Source organism: Oncorhynchus clarkii, chromosome 12 (genome assembly GCF_045791955.1).
Source record: "Oncorhynchus clarkii lewisi isolate Uvic-CL-2024 chromosome 12, UVic_Ocla_1.0, whole genome shotgun sequence".
Classification (NCBI taxonomy): Eukaryota; Metazoa; Chordata; class Actinopteri; order Salmoniformes; family Salmonidae; genus Oncorhynchus; species Oncorhynchus clarkii.
This window is the reverse complement of record NC_092158.1, coordinates 36,028,334-36,044,313: the sequence shown is the minus strand read 5'-3', so window position 1 is coordinate 36,044,313 and position 15,980 is coordinate 36,028,334. Positions and strand designations below refer to the sequence as shown.

At 41.2% G+C, this 15,980-nt stretch overlaps 1 protein-coding gene across 4 annotated transcripts in view; it reads left to right on the top strand.

The window, feature by feature from the left end:
- LOC139423128 (flotillin-2a) overlaps positions 1-15,980 on the top strand; it is a 32,447-nt gene that overhangs the window by 7,485 nt on the left and 8,982 nt on the right. For 2 of the 4 annotated variants that reach the window (XM_071174810.1, XM_071174813.1), the window contains exons 2-3: positions 2,473-2,554; positions 12,682-12,772. In XM_071174810.1, the coding sequence (XP_071030911.1) occupies positions 2,473-2,554; positions 12,682-12,772 (173 nt within the window). Of the gene's footprint in view, positions 1-2,472; positions 2,555-11,958; positions 12,050-12,681; positions 12,773-15,980 lie in introns of all 4 variants that reach the window. The other 2 variants (XM_071174814.1, XM_071174812.1) reach the window with 2 other exon arrangements.

Genomic DNA, 15,980 nt, shown 5'->3' with positions numbered 1-15,980 from the left:
ACAACCCACACAAGTGGCTCAGGCAGTGCAGCTCATCCAGGATGGCACATCAATACAGCAAACCTTGCCACAGCTCGCGTCTGTCAGTGTAGTGTCCAGAGCATGGAGGCACAAATGTGCATGTGTCTGCTCAAACGGTCAAAAACAGACTCCATGAGGGTGGTATGAGGGCCCGACGTCCACAGGTGGGGGTTGTGCTTACAGCCCAACACCGTGCAGGACGTTTGGCATTTGCCAGAGAACACCAAGAGTGGCAAATTCGCCACTGGCGCCCTGTGCTTAGCATCAAAGTAGACATCATGCAAGACTACAAATCCCTGCAAGCTCCTGCACTTTATCTCTAGCTGACACCTTTGCTGTCAGCTAGCAAGCTGGCTACCTTGACCCAAAACAAAAGATATGTTGAACAATTTCATTTACTGTTCCATAATTTATTTAAATAATATTTGTTGGCTTATTTATGCAGTCAAATATTTTCAATGTTCCATGAATGCTAAGCAAATTGTTTGCAAAGAACCAAGTTACCTAGCTACCTACCTAGACAATATTGGGACACACCCTTTTCACCCAGTGGGCGGTGCTATACATCACGGTGGGCATAGATTTCAGAGTGTATATACACAGATGAAAGCAGGTTCACACTGAGCACATGTGACAGTCTGGAAACGCCGTGGAGAACGTTCTGCTGCCTGCAACATCCTCCAGCATGACCGGTTTGGCGGTGGGTCAGTCATGGTGTGGGGTGGCATTTCTTTGGGGGGCCGCACAGCCCTCCATGTGCACGCCAGAGGTAGCCTGACTGCCATTAGGTACCGAGATGAGATCCTCAGACCCCTTTTGAGACCATATGCTGGTGTGGTTGGCCCTGGGTTCCTCCTAATGCAAGACAATACTAGACCTCGTGTGGCTGGAGTGTCAGCAGTTCCTGCAAGAGGAAGACATTGATGCTATAGACTGGCCCGCCCGTTCCCCAGACCTGAATCCAATTGAGCACATCTTGGACATCATGTCTCGCTCCATCCACCAACGCCACGTTGCACCACAGACTGTCCAGGAGTTGACGAATGCTTTAGTCCAGGTCTGGGAGGAGTTCCCTCAGGAGACCATCCTCCACCTCATCAGGACCATGCCCAGGCGTTGTAGGGAGGTCATACAGGCACGTGGAGGTCACACACACTACTGAGCGTCATTTTGACTTGTTTTAAGAACATTACATCAAAGTTGGATCAGCCTGTAGTGTGGTTTTCCACTTTAATTTTGAGTGTGACTCCAAATCCAGACCTCCATGGGTTGATAAATTTGATTTCCATTGATAATTTTTGTGTGATTTTGTTGTCAGCACATTCAACTATGTAAAGAAATATTTCATTCAGATCTAGGATGTGTTATTTTAGTGTTCCCTTTATTTTTTTGAGAAGTGTACATTTGCTCAATGAGCACTTTTCTCTCAAATACATTGTTACTTGTTGGTTAGCTAGCTAGCAAATGTTATATTAGCATAGACGTGATGAGTCAAAACACCTCAAAACAAGACATGGTATCAATAAGATATGAGCTGCCTACGATTCCCCACATGGCAGCTTCCTTGTCATAGCTAGCAACTATTTGACCGTCAATCATAACACCGAGTTCTGCCCTGTCAATGCGCCGTGCATCGCTTTCGTGAAGTAATCTAACCTGTCGGAAGAATGGAGTGGCCAAATAATCCCCTTAATGTCATAGCTGTCTTTGTTAGTTTATTTACTCTAGGCCTTATCATAGCCTGGGGGGCCGACAACCATACCAGTAAAAACCCTTTTGATAACTGCCATTTGTTAGCACAATTGTTTTCCAGAACTTGATTTTTCATTTGCGTGTGAGCTAACTTTCCTGCTGTAGTGTCACCACCATCAATTGGGGTTTGTTGGTGTATGTGGAGCAAGTGTTGAAGTGTAAGTGCCAGGGGAAGTTCTTAGTGAGAGTTTCGTTTGTGGTCTACAGGAGGCTTGTTGTGACTGTAAATCCAGTTAAATAACTTGTTTCTACATGAGGCCTAAAACACTCACAAATACACTGAACTAAGAGGGGAATAACACTACATACAATATGACACTGTAATAGGTTAACACTAAATTGGGTTTGTTTGTAGACATGTGGAGGGGTGGTACAGCTTTGGTTGACTTGATACCCTATGACTTTATGGTTCATTGTTATAGTACTGTAGCAAAGAATTTCAATCCCAATCTACATTCAGTTAGATTGCGTTATTGACCTATATTCCAACCACTACCACCCATTCCTCCCTGGTACCTCAGCTCTTCAAACTGGTCTGATACCATGATACTGGTCTGGTTTACTGTGGTCTAATAATAGTGTAATACTCTGATAATGATACTGCAGTGCAATGTGTAAAATACAGTACTATTTCTATGGTGTTATCATCAGTGATAGTGGTTACAATGTCATATTCATGTTGTCTGTGTTGGCCAACAGGTGGTTGCTGTGGCTCCGATGGGAAGACTTATGTGGTGGGAGGCTGGTCATGGGCCTGGTGGCTCATCACAGACATCCAGAGGTAAGGAAAAGGTGTAACCCATTCTCAGGATTTAGGTAGCCTACAGTTTGGAAATGTACACCAATGCAATGGAGTGATTTCAGTGCCAACAAAAACTGTAATTGATTTCAATATTTCTGAATTTGTATTTAGATATGCCTATTGAATTTGAATTCAATATTTGTGGGATTGTAATGAACAAAGTGAACCATTGAATTAATAAATTGAACTTGAATAAATATTGCATTCAGTTTTAAAATGCAATATTTATTTCAATATTGCATTCATTGTCTGCTTGAAACTAGACTTGATAAATGTTGAATTTAAATATTAAATTGAATTGTAAAACTGAATGCAATCTTTAGTTTCAAATCATAAAATACAAGTTCACTTAATGAATTCAATGATTACATTTGTGCATTACAAATTCAGAAATATTGAATTCAAGTACAGTTTCTGTTGGCACTGAAATCGCTCTACACTGCCCTAACATCCAGCCATTATTTACCTCCAAAAGGCCTCCATTTGTGCCTATTGTTTGTTGGTAGACAAATGAGTATTTTTAAACCTCAACGCCATATTTAAAACTGTGCCCATTTATCCTGACATCTACACCACACATTTAAACATATTTACAAGCTACGTTAGATATTATAGTCTCTTCACCAACAGAAAAGAAAATGAGTGGTTTGTGTGTGTGTAAACACAGCGCATCACAGCACCCACTACTCAGCTGCTCTCGAACACAACATTGCAGCTAACAACCCCTGTACACACTACAGCACAGCATTGAAATGGAAAGACAAACACTGACAGAGGTTAGGGAAGGTCAGGTGCAGTTCATTCTCACTGAATTATGTTCTCCTGCTACAGACAGATAATATTACAGTTGGCCTGTATTTAACAAATAAACATTTTATTTTCCACAGCGCATATGATAGTTGTGAAATAAAGTCGAAAAGATTAAAACATTTGCGGTGATTGTTTTTATATCTCTGAACACAACAAATCCCATTACAATTTATTTGATGCATTTTCCCTTAGCTACATATACAGTATTGTTAATGTTATACATTTAATGTATTATGTGTATGTTTGTTCCCTCTTTGTTTCTGCCATGCTAACTAACCTGCCTTGCCTGGTATGTGTCTCTGTCTCTGCCGTGTCTTGGGGATGATGTCCGAACTAGCTTCAAGCTATAAAAGACAAGTTGTGAGTCCCAAACCACCCCCTCTCTCCTACCAACTCGCTCAGAGGGCCCTCCGTTATCACGTGTTGCTGACAACTTCGAGGGTGACTTCCAGAGTGGCGATGGGCTCAATAAACCCATCAACTGCGGGACACACTCTTGACTGGAATGATGCGATTCATGTTCCACTTTTAAATGATAAAACGAGCATGAAATTCAAATTAATAAACCTCCGTAACAGTTAAACGTTTCATTTGGGAGGTATTTCGTCTGTTAGATGTGTCAAGTCTCGAAATCAGTATAATTACGCACACCTCTTTTCTTTTGTATGAAATTCAAACATTTTGCAGTGCATGTTGGGATAGCACTTCGCTCTGATGCTTGCAACCTGGCTGGCTCGGTCAAAATGGCTATCTGAAGGTCTAATTACACCCTACACCTTCAATAATTTTCACTCCCTCAGCTTTGGGACACAAATGGAGGAGGTGTGTGTAAACGTGCAAAGGGAGGGGAGGTGATTTGGGATTCAGCCAAGGGCTTTTGTCTAGTAGTTGCTAGGATACCTGCCATTAAGGCTCTAAATAAAGTGAAGTAGAGGCATGGGATGGCTCAAGTGTTTGTTGCCTGTGGTGCTCTTTTACGGTTGTTTTCACACTTGGTCCCTTTCAGACAAAACTTGTGCTATTTTTGGATATTTATTAGTGATTGTCAAGGATGCACGAAGTTAGTTCCGATTTAATTTATTTTTTGCATTGTGATCTATAAGCTAAGAGTTTCAAACTTTATTCGATTGTGGGGTTTGGATAGTGTGAAGCACTAAAAAGATAAGACTAAATCATTGTAATCAAGTCGCTTTGGATAAGAGCGTCTGCTAAATTACTAAAATGTAAAAATATGTTAACAATAATATTTACATATAGCAGAAGAATAACTGCAGATTAAATAATGCTGTAATTGAAAATTGTACACCCAATGAGAATATATTTGAGAATCACAAAAATCAATTCTCGCTCTTAGAGGCAAGCTGCCTAAGCTTTAAGAACTAGAATTGATTTTAGTTGTGATTCTCATCAAATATGTTTTCTCATTGGGTGTACAATTTTCAATTACAGTATTTCATCTGCAGTTATTCTTCTGCTATTTATTGTTAAATATTATTGTTAACATATTTACATGTTAATAGTATTTTACATTTTAGTCATCTAGCAGACGCTCTTACCCAAAGCGACTTGATTAGAATAATTTTGTCTATCTTTTAACTAAATGCAATCTATTAGCTTCAAAAATGTAAGTAGGTACAATGTCTTGAGAAAGTATTCATACCACTTGATTTATTCCACATTTTGTTGTTACAGCCTGAATTCAAAATAGATTAAAAAAATTCACCTCATCTACACACAACACCCCATAATGACAAAGTGAAAACATTGAAGTCAATACTTTGTAGAAGCAGCTTTGGCAGCGATTACTGCTTTGAGTATCTCTGGGTAAATCTCTAAGAGCTTTCCACACCTTGCAATAGCCACAGTTGCCTACATTCATCATAATGTACAGTTGAAGTCAGAAGTTTACATACACTTAGGTTGGCGTCATTAAAACTAGTTTTTCAACCACTCCACAAATTTCTTGTTAACAAACTAGTTTTGGCAAGTCTGTTAGGACATCTACTTTCTACAAGTCATTTTTCAAAGAATTGTTTACAGACAGTGAATAATCTATCTCACAATTCCAGTGGGTCAGAAGTTTACATGCACTAAGTTGACTGTGCCTTTTAAACAGCTTGGAAAATTCCAGAAAATGATGTCATGGTTTTAGAAGCTTCTGATAGGCTAATTTACATCATTTGAGTCAATTGGAGGTGTGGCTGTTTTTCAAGGCCTACCTTCAAACTCAGTGCCTCTTTGCTTGACATCATGGGAAAATCAAAAGAAATCAGCCAAGACCTCAGAAAATAATTGTAGACCTCCACAAGTCTGATTCATTCAGGCAATTTCCAAATGACTGAAAGTACCACGTTCATCTGTACAAAGAATAGTATGCAAGTATAAACACCATGGTACCACGCAGCCGTCATACCGCTCAGGAAGGAGATGTGTTCTGTCTGCTAGAGATGAACGTACTTTGGTGCGAAAAGTGCAAATCAACCTCAGAACAACAGCAAAGGACCTTGTGAAGATGCTGGTGGAAACGGGTATCAAAGTATCTATATCCACAGTAAAACGAGTCCTATATCGACATAACCTGAAAGGCTGCTCATCAAGGAAGAAGCCACTGCTCTAAAACTGCCATAAAAAAAGCCAGACTACGGTTTGCAACTGCACATGGGGACAAAGATCATACATTTTGGAGAAATGTCCTCTGGTCTGATGAAACAAAAATATAACTGTTTTGCCATAATGACCATCGTTATGTTTGGAGGAAAAAGGGGATGGCTTGCAAGCCGAAGAACACCATCTCAACCATGAAGCACGGGGGTGGCAGCATCAATTTGTGACGCCACTTTGCTGCAGGAGGGACTGGTGCACTTCACAAAATAGATGTTATCATGAGGCAGGAAAATGATGTGGATATTGAAGCAACATCTCAAAAGCTTGGTCGCAAATGGTTCTTCCAAATGGACAATGACCCCAAGCATACTTCCAAAGTTGTGGAAAAATGGCTTAAGGACAACAGTCAAGGTATTGGAGTGACCATCACATAGCCCTGACCTCAATCCTATAGAACATTTGTGGGCAGAACTGAAAAAGCGTGTGCGAGCAAGGAGGCCACAAACCTGACTCAGTTACACCAGCTCTGTCAGGAGGATTGGGCCAAAATTCACCCAACTTATTGTGGAAGGCTACCCAAAACGTTTGACCCAAGTTAGACAATTGAAAGGCAATGCTACCAAATACTAATTGAGTGTATGTAAACTTCTGACCCACTGAGAATGTGATAAAATCATTTTCTCTAATATTATTCTGACATTTTCACATTCTTAAAATAAAGTGGTGATCCTAACTGACCTAGGACAGAGAATTTTTACTAAGATTAAATGTCAGGAATTGTGAAAAGCTAAATGTATTTGGCTAAGGTGAATGTAAACTTCCGACTTCAACTGTGGCCTACCAGAGTAGCCTACCATCAAAAACAATGGAGAAAATGCATCCCATAACATTTTAAAATGGAAATGGCTGTTCTATCATTCATTCTACAGTAGTGTCGAATGTGTGGTGTTCAAAGTAGAACTACATTCCATGAGACTTTAGAATAAAAAGAAAACATGCCCGGGCTTGACATTAGTCCTTCATACAAGGTGACTGAAAATGTGTTTTATGCAAGAAACCACTTTACAAAATAAAATGCATTATTATTCCCATACCATATATTACAGAGAATCATACAAATTATGCTACCCTCTGCGTTTTGACTACTTAGCTTATTCAAGCCTGTCTCAAAATACAAAACTACCCTTTTTAAGACAAAGCTCTTTACCTGACTCACTTTTCAAAGATGTCTAGAAATGTATATGTTTTGTGCTCTTGTAGGAAGCAATCGCTCCCCTATTGCCGACTACAAATGACCTATAACTGGGCTAATAATATGAACAAAATGTGCGCTCGTGGCTACATGCAGCTCTCGCTTTTGATCTCAAAACATGCACATCTACTTACGATCGCTAGTGCTGTAAACACAGTCCAGTTCAAAGTAAATTTCACAGATCCAAAAATGGTAATGGTCAGTTTGCATATAGGCCTACTGCAGCTCTGACTGTTTATGCTGCACCGGGCTGTGTAGAGTACAGGCTGAATAGTGTGTGTGAATTCAGTAAAATCCTACTCTGAAGCGTTCTGCCTACAATAAAATCTGTTACATAGTTTGTTTCGGTATGTTGCATTGAAAGTGGCTAATATTGCGTGTCACAATTGCCACAGTAAAGTGAAACGTTGATATTGTTAATACATTAGCACTGCATATTGGCTTTGCTTGAGTTGCCCTGCCAATGCATTGTTTGGGCCATTTAAAAAATATGTATATTTTTCACAATTTGAGCTAGGCTATATGATCACCCCGGTAATAGATCCGTTGTATTACTTGTGAAGCAAAGTTGAGTGAGCATGCATTTACATTTGCTTTTTTATTTTACTGGGCTGAGGGTGCCTGCATCTGATGGTCAGTCTTAGCGGAGGGAGAGCAGTAGACTGAGGGTCCGACTCTCAACATCCCTCCTCTCTCCTTTTCCTCCACTGACACTGACCAAAAAGGGACTCATTCTCCAGCTGATGGTGAATCTCGAGTCGCACCGCATTATTTCTGCCTTGTGTACAAATTGTTGTTACTCCTATGAACAGAGTGAAATATTCCTCGTTATAAAAAAAGAGCCCAAGCCGCTAAAAATAACAATGCAAGCCTGTAGATACACTTTCCTACTCATTCATTACTGCTGCAGTAGTTGTTGTAGCTCTGAGTGGAAATGGAAGAACAAGAAGGGAAGAACAAGCATTTTATGGCTTATACAAAGTGTTGACAGTGCTGAGTAAGAACTTAAACATGAACTCACTCTAGTCATGGTTTTGAAATCTTACAGTATCAACTTTGCTGTAGCTTTCTTTTATGCCTGCTACGTTACTGCAGACACGGTCATCTGAGCCATCCGGTAGGCCTATAGTGCACTTGCTTTGCTCTCTGGGCCTGCAGGGAAGCCACCGTTTTCCTTTAGAAACAGAATTGGTTCAAAATGGCAACAGTTCGCCTACTCGGCACGCAGAGCAGCTGAATTGGGTGCACCTACCGCCAACAGCCCTTGACAAAAAATGTAAAATAGGAACAAGGCTTTTATCATATATATTTTTTAAAACTTTTACAGAAGTGTTCAATCTCGTGCTTCTCTCTGTGGGCTGATATTTCTGAGCTGAGCAGTAGTCTCGGCCAGTACGCGCACAGCTTAGAGGGAACATTGTGTCGGAAACTTTCCACAGAGATGCTGGCCCAGGTTGATTCCAATGCTTCCCACAGTTATGCCAAGTTGGCTGGATGTCCTTTGGGAGGTGGACCATTCTTGATACACACACACACACACACAGACACACACACACAGGAAACTGTTGAGAATGAAAAACCCAGCAGTGTTGCTGTTCTTGAGACAAACTGGTGCGCCTGGCACCTGCCATATCCTATTCAAAGGCACTTAAATATTTTGTCTTGCCATTCACCCTCTGAATGGCATACATACACAATCCAATTGTCTTGAGGCTTAAATAATTATTTAACCTGTCTCCTCCCCTTCATCAACACTGATTTTTAAAGTGGATTTAACAAGTGACATCAATAAGGGATCATAGCTTTCACCTGGGTTTACCTGGTCAGTCTACGTCATGGAAAGAACAGGTTTTCTTAATGTTTGTATACTCAGTGTAGATTTGGCCTCATTTTTTTATAATTATTATCCTGCTGAAAGGTGAATTCATCACCCAGGGTCTGGTGGAAGGCAGACTGAGCAAGGTTTTCTAGTGCTTAGCTCTATTCTGTTTAGTGTGTTTGTTTGTTTTTTCAGGATAAAAAAAGTGTCTTTAAGGATTACAAGCATACCCATAACATGATGCAGCCACTACTATGCTTGAAAATATGGAGTGGTACTCAGTAATGTGTTGTATTGGATTTGCCCCAAATATAACAGAACACTTTGAAACTTGTATTCAGGACAAAATGTTAATAGCTTTTCCACAGTTTTTGCAGTATTACTTTAGTGCCTTGCTTTATTTTATTTTTCTACCTATAGTTGCCCTTTGCGAGGCATTGGAAAACCTCCCTGGTCTTTGTGGTTGAATCTGTGTTTTGGCTTGCCATAACAAAGGGGTTGAATAATTATTTACTCAACATTTCAGCTTTTCATTTTTAATAATTAGTTTTTTAAAAATCAAAACACAATTCCACTTTGACGTTATGGGGTTATGGGGTGTAACAATGTCAATTTAGTCCATTTTAAATTCAGGCTAACACAGCAAGATTTTTTTTTAAAGTTAAGGGGTGCGAGTACTTTCTGAAGGCACTGTATATCTAGCTGTCTGATAACACTTCCTGATAGAATGGCTTGTCCTGCACTTTGTTAAAACCCAGAGTGCATTAAGTGAATGTTGGAAAAAGTTGTGGGTTCCTTTTCTAAACATAGCAGTGTTGATGCAAAGAGGACTTGGACCACAAAATAGGTTAATTGAATTGGCAAAAGAGTTGAGGCCTCATTCAAGGGCAGTGTGAATACAAAGATGACTGAGTTCTTTTGTTTTTTGGGGGGTTCACTTCAAAAATACTGAGATCGGTTCTTTTGAAGAGGACTATATGTGAAAACACCCTAAGAAAGAAGATATCCTAATCTAGCCTGGTCCCTGATCTGTTTGTTCTGTTGGCATGCCAACAATGACCATAGAAGTTGGCTTTACAGCACACACCGATTTCCAGCCTCTAGTTGGACCTCACATATTTCCCATCGATGGTACTAAAATATATATATATATATATATATTTTTTTTTTACCCCTTTTTCTCCCCAATTTCGTGGTATCCAATTGTTGTAGTAGCTACTATCTTGTCTCATCGCTACAACTCCCGTACGGGCTCGGGAGAGACAAAGGTTGAAAGTCATGCATCCTCCGATACACAACCCAACCAAGCCGCACTGCTTCTTCACACAGCACGCATCCAACCCGGAAGCCAGCCGCACCAATGCGCCGGAGGAAACACCGTGCACCTGGCCACCTTGGTTAGCGCACACTGCGCCCAGCCCGCCACAGGAGTCGCTGGTGCGCGATGAGACAAGGACACCCCTACCGACCAAGCCCTCCCTAACCCGGGCGACGCTAGGCCAATTGTGCGTCGCCCCACGGACCTCCCGGTCGCGGCCGGTTACGACAGAGCCTGGGCGCGAACCCAGGGACTCTGATGGCCCTTAACCACTGCACCACCCGGGAGGCCCGTACTAATATATTTTTAACACCTTTCCTATAATTTTGGATGATTTAAATATGAGAAAGGACATCCACGTATAGTTTTTCTCTGGTGCAGTGTTTTTTTTGTTGTTTTTTTCCATCCCCACCTGCATTAGCTGGTAGCCATTAGTTGTTAGCTGTTACCAGCTGGAGAATGGGCCGGGCCCTGAAGGGGGTAACCATAGCTCCCAGCCTCTTCCCGTTTAGTGATGCAGCAATCTTATTAGTGTCTCTGGCCCAATGAGACTTTGATCCCTTTCTCCCATAACACAGACAGAGAAGGAGTCAGAGGCCTGGGGAAGTGATGCTGCAGCCAGCCCCTGCCCTGACTCGGTCTCTCTCAGACATGGACACTGAAGCTGAAAGACTGCTAACCTTAACCCTTGTTGATGGGGAGCTTCTGAGGACTCAGCCAGCTTCTAAATGCACTTTAGCTCTGTCAGTCAGTGGATCTAACATTGATTTGATGTTAGTGTTCTTAGCCATGTTGTAGACATAGTGTGTGTGTGAGAGCAGTGAAACTCATTTTGGGCTGAATATTCACATTGTATTATTATTACTACTCAATCAATTGCTTGGTTGTCAATACTCTCTAGACCAGGGGTTCTTAAACTTTTTCAGCTCGAGATCCAAATGAGAGATTAACGGTCCTCCAACGACCCAAATTAAGAAGAATTAGTGTGTGATTTTATATATGTATTCTCATAACTCACATGCCCAGGACCCACTTTGGGTCCCGACCCATAGTTTAAGAAACCCTGCTCTAGACTTGTTTAGCGAGCCTCAACAAAGCAGTAGAGATTGTCATTAGGGACTTGCATTTTTGAGTAATCTCTTGTGCCTTAATCTCAGATGTGGTTTTAAGAATGCTGCTGTGTTGACCAATCCTTCCCCGTGACTCCTGCCCTTTGTCCTAGTTGTTTCTGTCTGTTGTGTTGTGGAGAGAACTGACTGGCTGTGCAGTGTTCATGCTTGTAATGTAAACACTAGCATTATTAGATCATTGATAGACTGGAAAAGCCTTTGGTTCCATCTGAAGCTCTCTGACTGGTGTTCAGGTTACACAATGGTTCCTTTTTTGCTGTAGAGTCTGGTCTATGGCGAAGGCCCAGACTAGAGCTACCGATGCCACTTCCTCCAAGAGTATCTTCTCGTTCTAATCCCTCCCCTCTCACCCCTGACCCTACTCTACTGACATCCCTAACAGCTACTGTAAGCATATACTACACTCACTGTCCTGCCTCTCCTATTCCTACAACTCTATCACCTGCCTAGGATGTCTCTGGAGATAATGACCATCCTCTGTCGCTGTGAGAATATCGAAACCTTGGAGGGTGTCCCCCTGGATGTGACAGGGGTGGCTCAGGTAATTCTTCAGACAGCCACGAATAGACTACAAAGACCAGAAAGAAAGACAGTCGGGCACGGACTGACTGGTCAAGAACCAAACAAAACGTCAATGGCAAACAAACGGGTGGACTAACTGGCTAACTACTGTCTCTCTCTCTCCGTTTTTCCTTCTTTCTCCATGTCATGTTGTTCTCTCCCTTTGCACTGAAAGGGAGAGAGAGTCAGCGGTCTGTCATTAACCTGTTCTATGGGCTTTGCTACACAGCTAACCTCTGTGTTCGTTAACTCACTCCTATGGGCTTTGGCAACAAGGTCCCCATAATGAATGCTCTGAGAAAGGGATGTACAGAAGGGTCCCACCATTGCTAGCTATTACACTGTTGATTAACAAGTTAACATGACTTGATATTTATTTCAATATGATGATTCAATTCACATCACAACTACATTTGAGAATCCAATGATATTTTGAGCTCTGGGGAAAAAAGCATTCTATTACATCCTGTTGTCACATCCCTGGAGGAGTCCTTTGAGTGAATGTTAATATTTTATTTCCTTCACTTTTTGTGTTTTTACTCCCCTTATATTAATTTGCTATCACTTCCCTCCAGAACATGCCTATTTTTATTTTTTCCACATTCTCCACAGGATAACCCTTGAGATTATGACCCTGCAGCCCAAGTGTGAGGATGTAGAGACAGCGGAGGGTGTAGCTATTACTGTCACTGGGGTGGCACAGGTAAAGCACCTACCTACTGTACCACACCTACCTTCTGAGAATGGACTGGAGTGCCTCTTTCAGCTCAAGGCGGTTTGGGTTCAGCCTCCATACATCTTTACATTTTAGTCATTTAGCAGAAGTTCTTATCCAGTGCAACTTACTGGAGCAATGAGGATTAAGTGTCTTGTTTAAACACATTGACAGATTTTTCACCTAGTCTGCTCAGGGATTCGAACCAGTGACCTTTCAGTTACTGGCCTAACTCTTAACTGCCAGGCTACCTGCCGTCCCCAAGGGTGATTGGTGCCATGGCCGTGACGTAGGGTCAATCATTCTCCTGATAGAAGTTATGACAGAAGAAATGCCTCCATCAATTATTAACATTTCATTATTATAAATTAACTGCAATATCCATGGTTTCAAACTTGTGGAAGTATATTGTACAAGTCTATATATAACATTTTTAAAAAAACCTAATTGCCTATACAACTAGAAATATATGTAAAGTCAACAACATTTTCCAAAATGGAGATGTATGGTTCTTTGTTGCAAGAGTTCAGTTATTTCAGACCCTGTTTACTTTACACTAAACAAGAAAGCCTGTGTAAACCGATATGGTGGAATGTAAGAAATGTTGTGTCCGTGGTCAAGTGTAATGGAGTGAACACCATACTTCATGTAGTCTCTCATCCCTGGCTGGATACGTCATGTTGCAAACAGGATTTGTGATAGATTTCTTTAAAAAAAAAAAAGGATAATCTCCTTGCTGCAAATGATTTGGCCCATGGATATTACTAATTATAAACTGGGTGGTTCAAGCCCTGAATGCTGATTGGCTGGTATATCAGACTGTATACCACGGGTATGACAAAACATTTATTTTTACTGCTCTAGTTACGTTGGTAACCAGTTTAATAATAGCAATAAGGCACCTCGGGTTTGTGATAAATGGCCAATGTACCATGGCTAAAGGCTGTGTCCAGGCCCTCTGTAGTGCGTCATGCATAAGAACAGCCCTTAGCCGGGGTATATTGGCCATATACTACACCTTCTCGGGCCTTATTGCTTAAATATACCCTATATATTGCTCAAGCAGGAATTATAGGGATGAATCTAATGTCCATGAATATCAGGTGGAACTAGTTGTTTGTGGAGAATTATTGACCTTTGTATCAAGGCAGAACCAGTCTAGTGATTGCTTGTAAATTTCTGCCTTTGAGTCTTCCTTGAACGGGGTACAAGGGAGCTGAATAAAGTCTGACAAGTTTCTTTTGACTCCCAACATTTACATTATTTTGTGTTTACACTAATTTCCTTTTTGTATTGTAACCTTTTCTCTGTGCCAAAAGCCTGATTCATTGTGTTAACCCCCTAGTGCCAATCTGCAGTGAAAGTCTGATTAACAGTGATTTTCAAAGTTATAACTAGCAAATGTTAATTCAATGTGAGTATGCAAGTTCAAGTTTCCCTGCATTTTATTTATTAATTCTCACTGGACATTTGTCTTATTTACGACTAATCTAGTATATCATCCGTAATTTATTACAACCAATTCCATTACTTCTATACTTCAGAAGTAATTTAATTTCTAAACTTCAGTAGCCACAAGTTGTGTGATGTTCCATTTTCTTACTTTCCTAGTCTGTCCAGTAGGCATGACTACAATGTGCCCACTGATGCAGAGGAAGCTTTAACGCTGCACTTCCCTAATGAGGTCTAAATGATTGGATGAGCTTAAACAAGCCTCCTGTCCTGGTTTCTATGGTAACAGGAGTTATGTGGAAGATTAGTCTTTGAAATGTGTTTTTCAATGAGACTGTCCCTGCTCAAAGTAATAGGATTGGCTCAGTACAGATGTGGATATACCCACCTTCCTTTTGACCTTTAACAAACCCATAAGATGTCTCTTATTTCTCATTATATGACCTTTTACTACAATATTGAGAGCTCTAAACAGGTGTCCACATGTTTGTGAAACTGGAAGAGTGAGTTCTGTCTCTTGGCAACCTCCTAAATGGGCGGCTTCTATTTTAACCAGATAACAGGTCCCTCCCACATAAAACATAACACAACGAAAGTAGTTTCCCACTAAAGTCATTAATGTGGAAGTAGGTTGTTTCAATAAGCACTGCAGTCAGGAAACATTTGTATTATTTCCAATCATCAGGCTCATATTTTCTGTGTTTCTGTATTTCTTTTCTCTTTTTTGCTTAGGTACTCTGCCCACCCTTTTTAGAGCATGCTGGCGAGACCGGGGGGGGGGGGGGGGGGATGTAAGGGTGGCGTAGGGCACATTTGCACGGGTCCTCATCTCTGTGCTGACCTTTCCTTGGCACAGCTCCCCCTGCTGTCTCTGTCAGGTGGCCTGCTGATGCGTTGGTTGGTTGTTTGTCTGTCTATCTGTGGTCGTTTTATAATCAGTGTTTATCATGGAATGATTGCCAACTCCCCTCCAATTATACTGTGATTGCTCACAGACCATTTCTGAGTGCATGTCTCATTGGAGTCTATGTCCAGTTACATCTCTCGCCTCAGGGACCAGCTCACTCTCTTCCCTTTCAGCTGCAGCGGACAACACAACCGCCATTGATTCAAAGATTGGTTGAATAGGGCCAATCTGAGGATATTTCATCTGGTGAATCGATTTATCCTCAACTTTAGCACTACTGTTGTTTTTTTTATTTTTTATTGGTAAACCTGAAAATAAAATAAGTGATGTCCCCCACATAGCCGCTTCATAACAGGACAGTCTCACTCGGTCCTCACGAAGACCAGGGTGGAGTATTTTCCTTCGATCCCAAATGTCCTCTCCTTGTCAAAACATCAGAGGGAAACAGCGTATTATTGGAGGAGATCTTCTACTTTGTCCTCAAGTTTTCCTCGCGTCGTGATGTTTTGAGAAGGAGGCGAGGAGAGAGGAATCAAGGAAAATACTTTTGAGATTCACTCCAGATCAGTGTTTTGCGCAGGACAACATTTCCACAACATGACTAATGACTCCAGTCCTCAGTATGAATAGATGTTTCTGAGTGGAGTTTAGCCTTGAGGAGAGTAAGACCGCAAACTGTTGCCTGACGTAAGAAAAATAAGTCACTAAGAGTAAGAGATCTAGGGTAAACATCTCTTTATTTCTAACCAGCCTTGTGAATCATGGCAGGGTTGTCTTACTAAGGCCAGTCATTTAGGTGTGGTTCTGTTTGTTAATACTATCCATAACATGTTACCT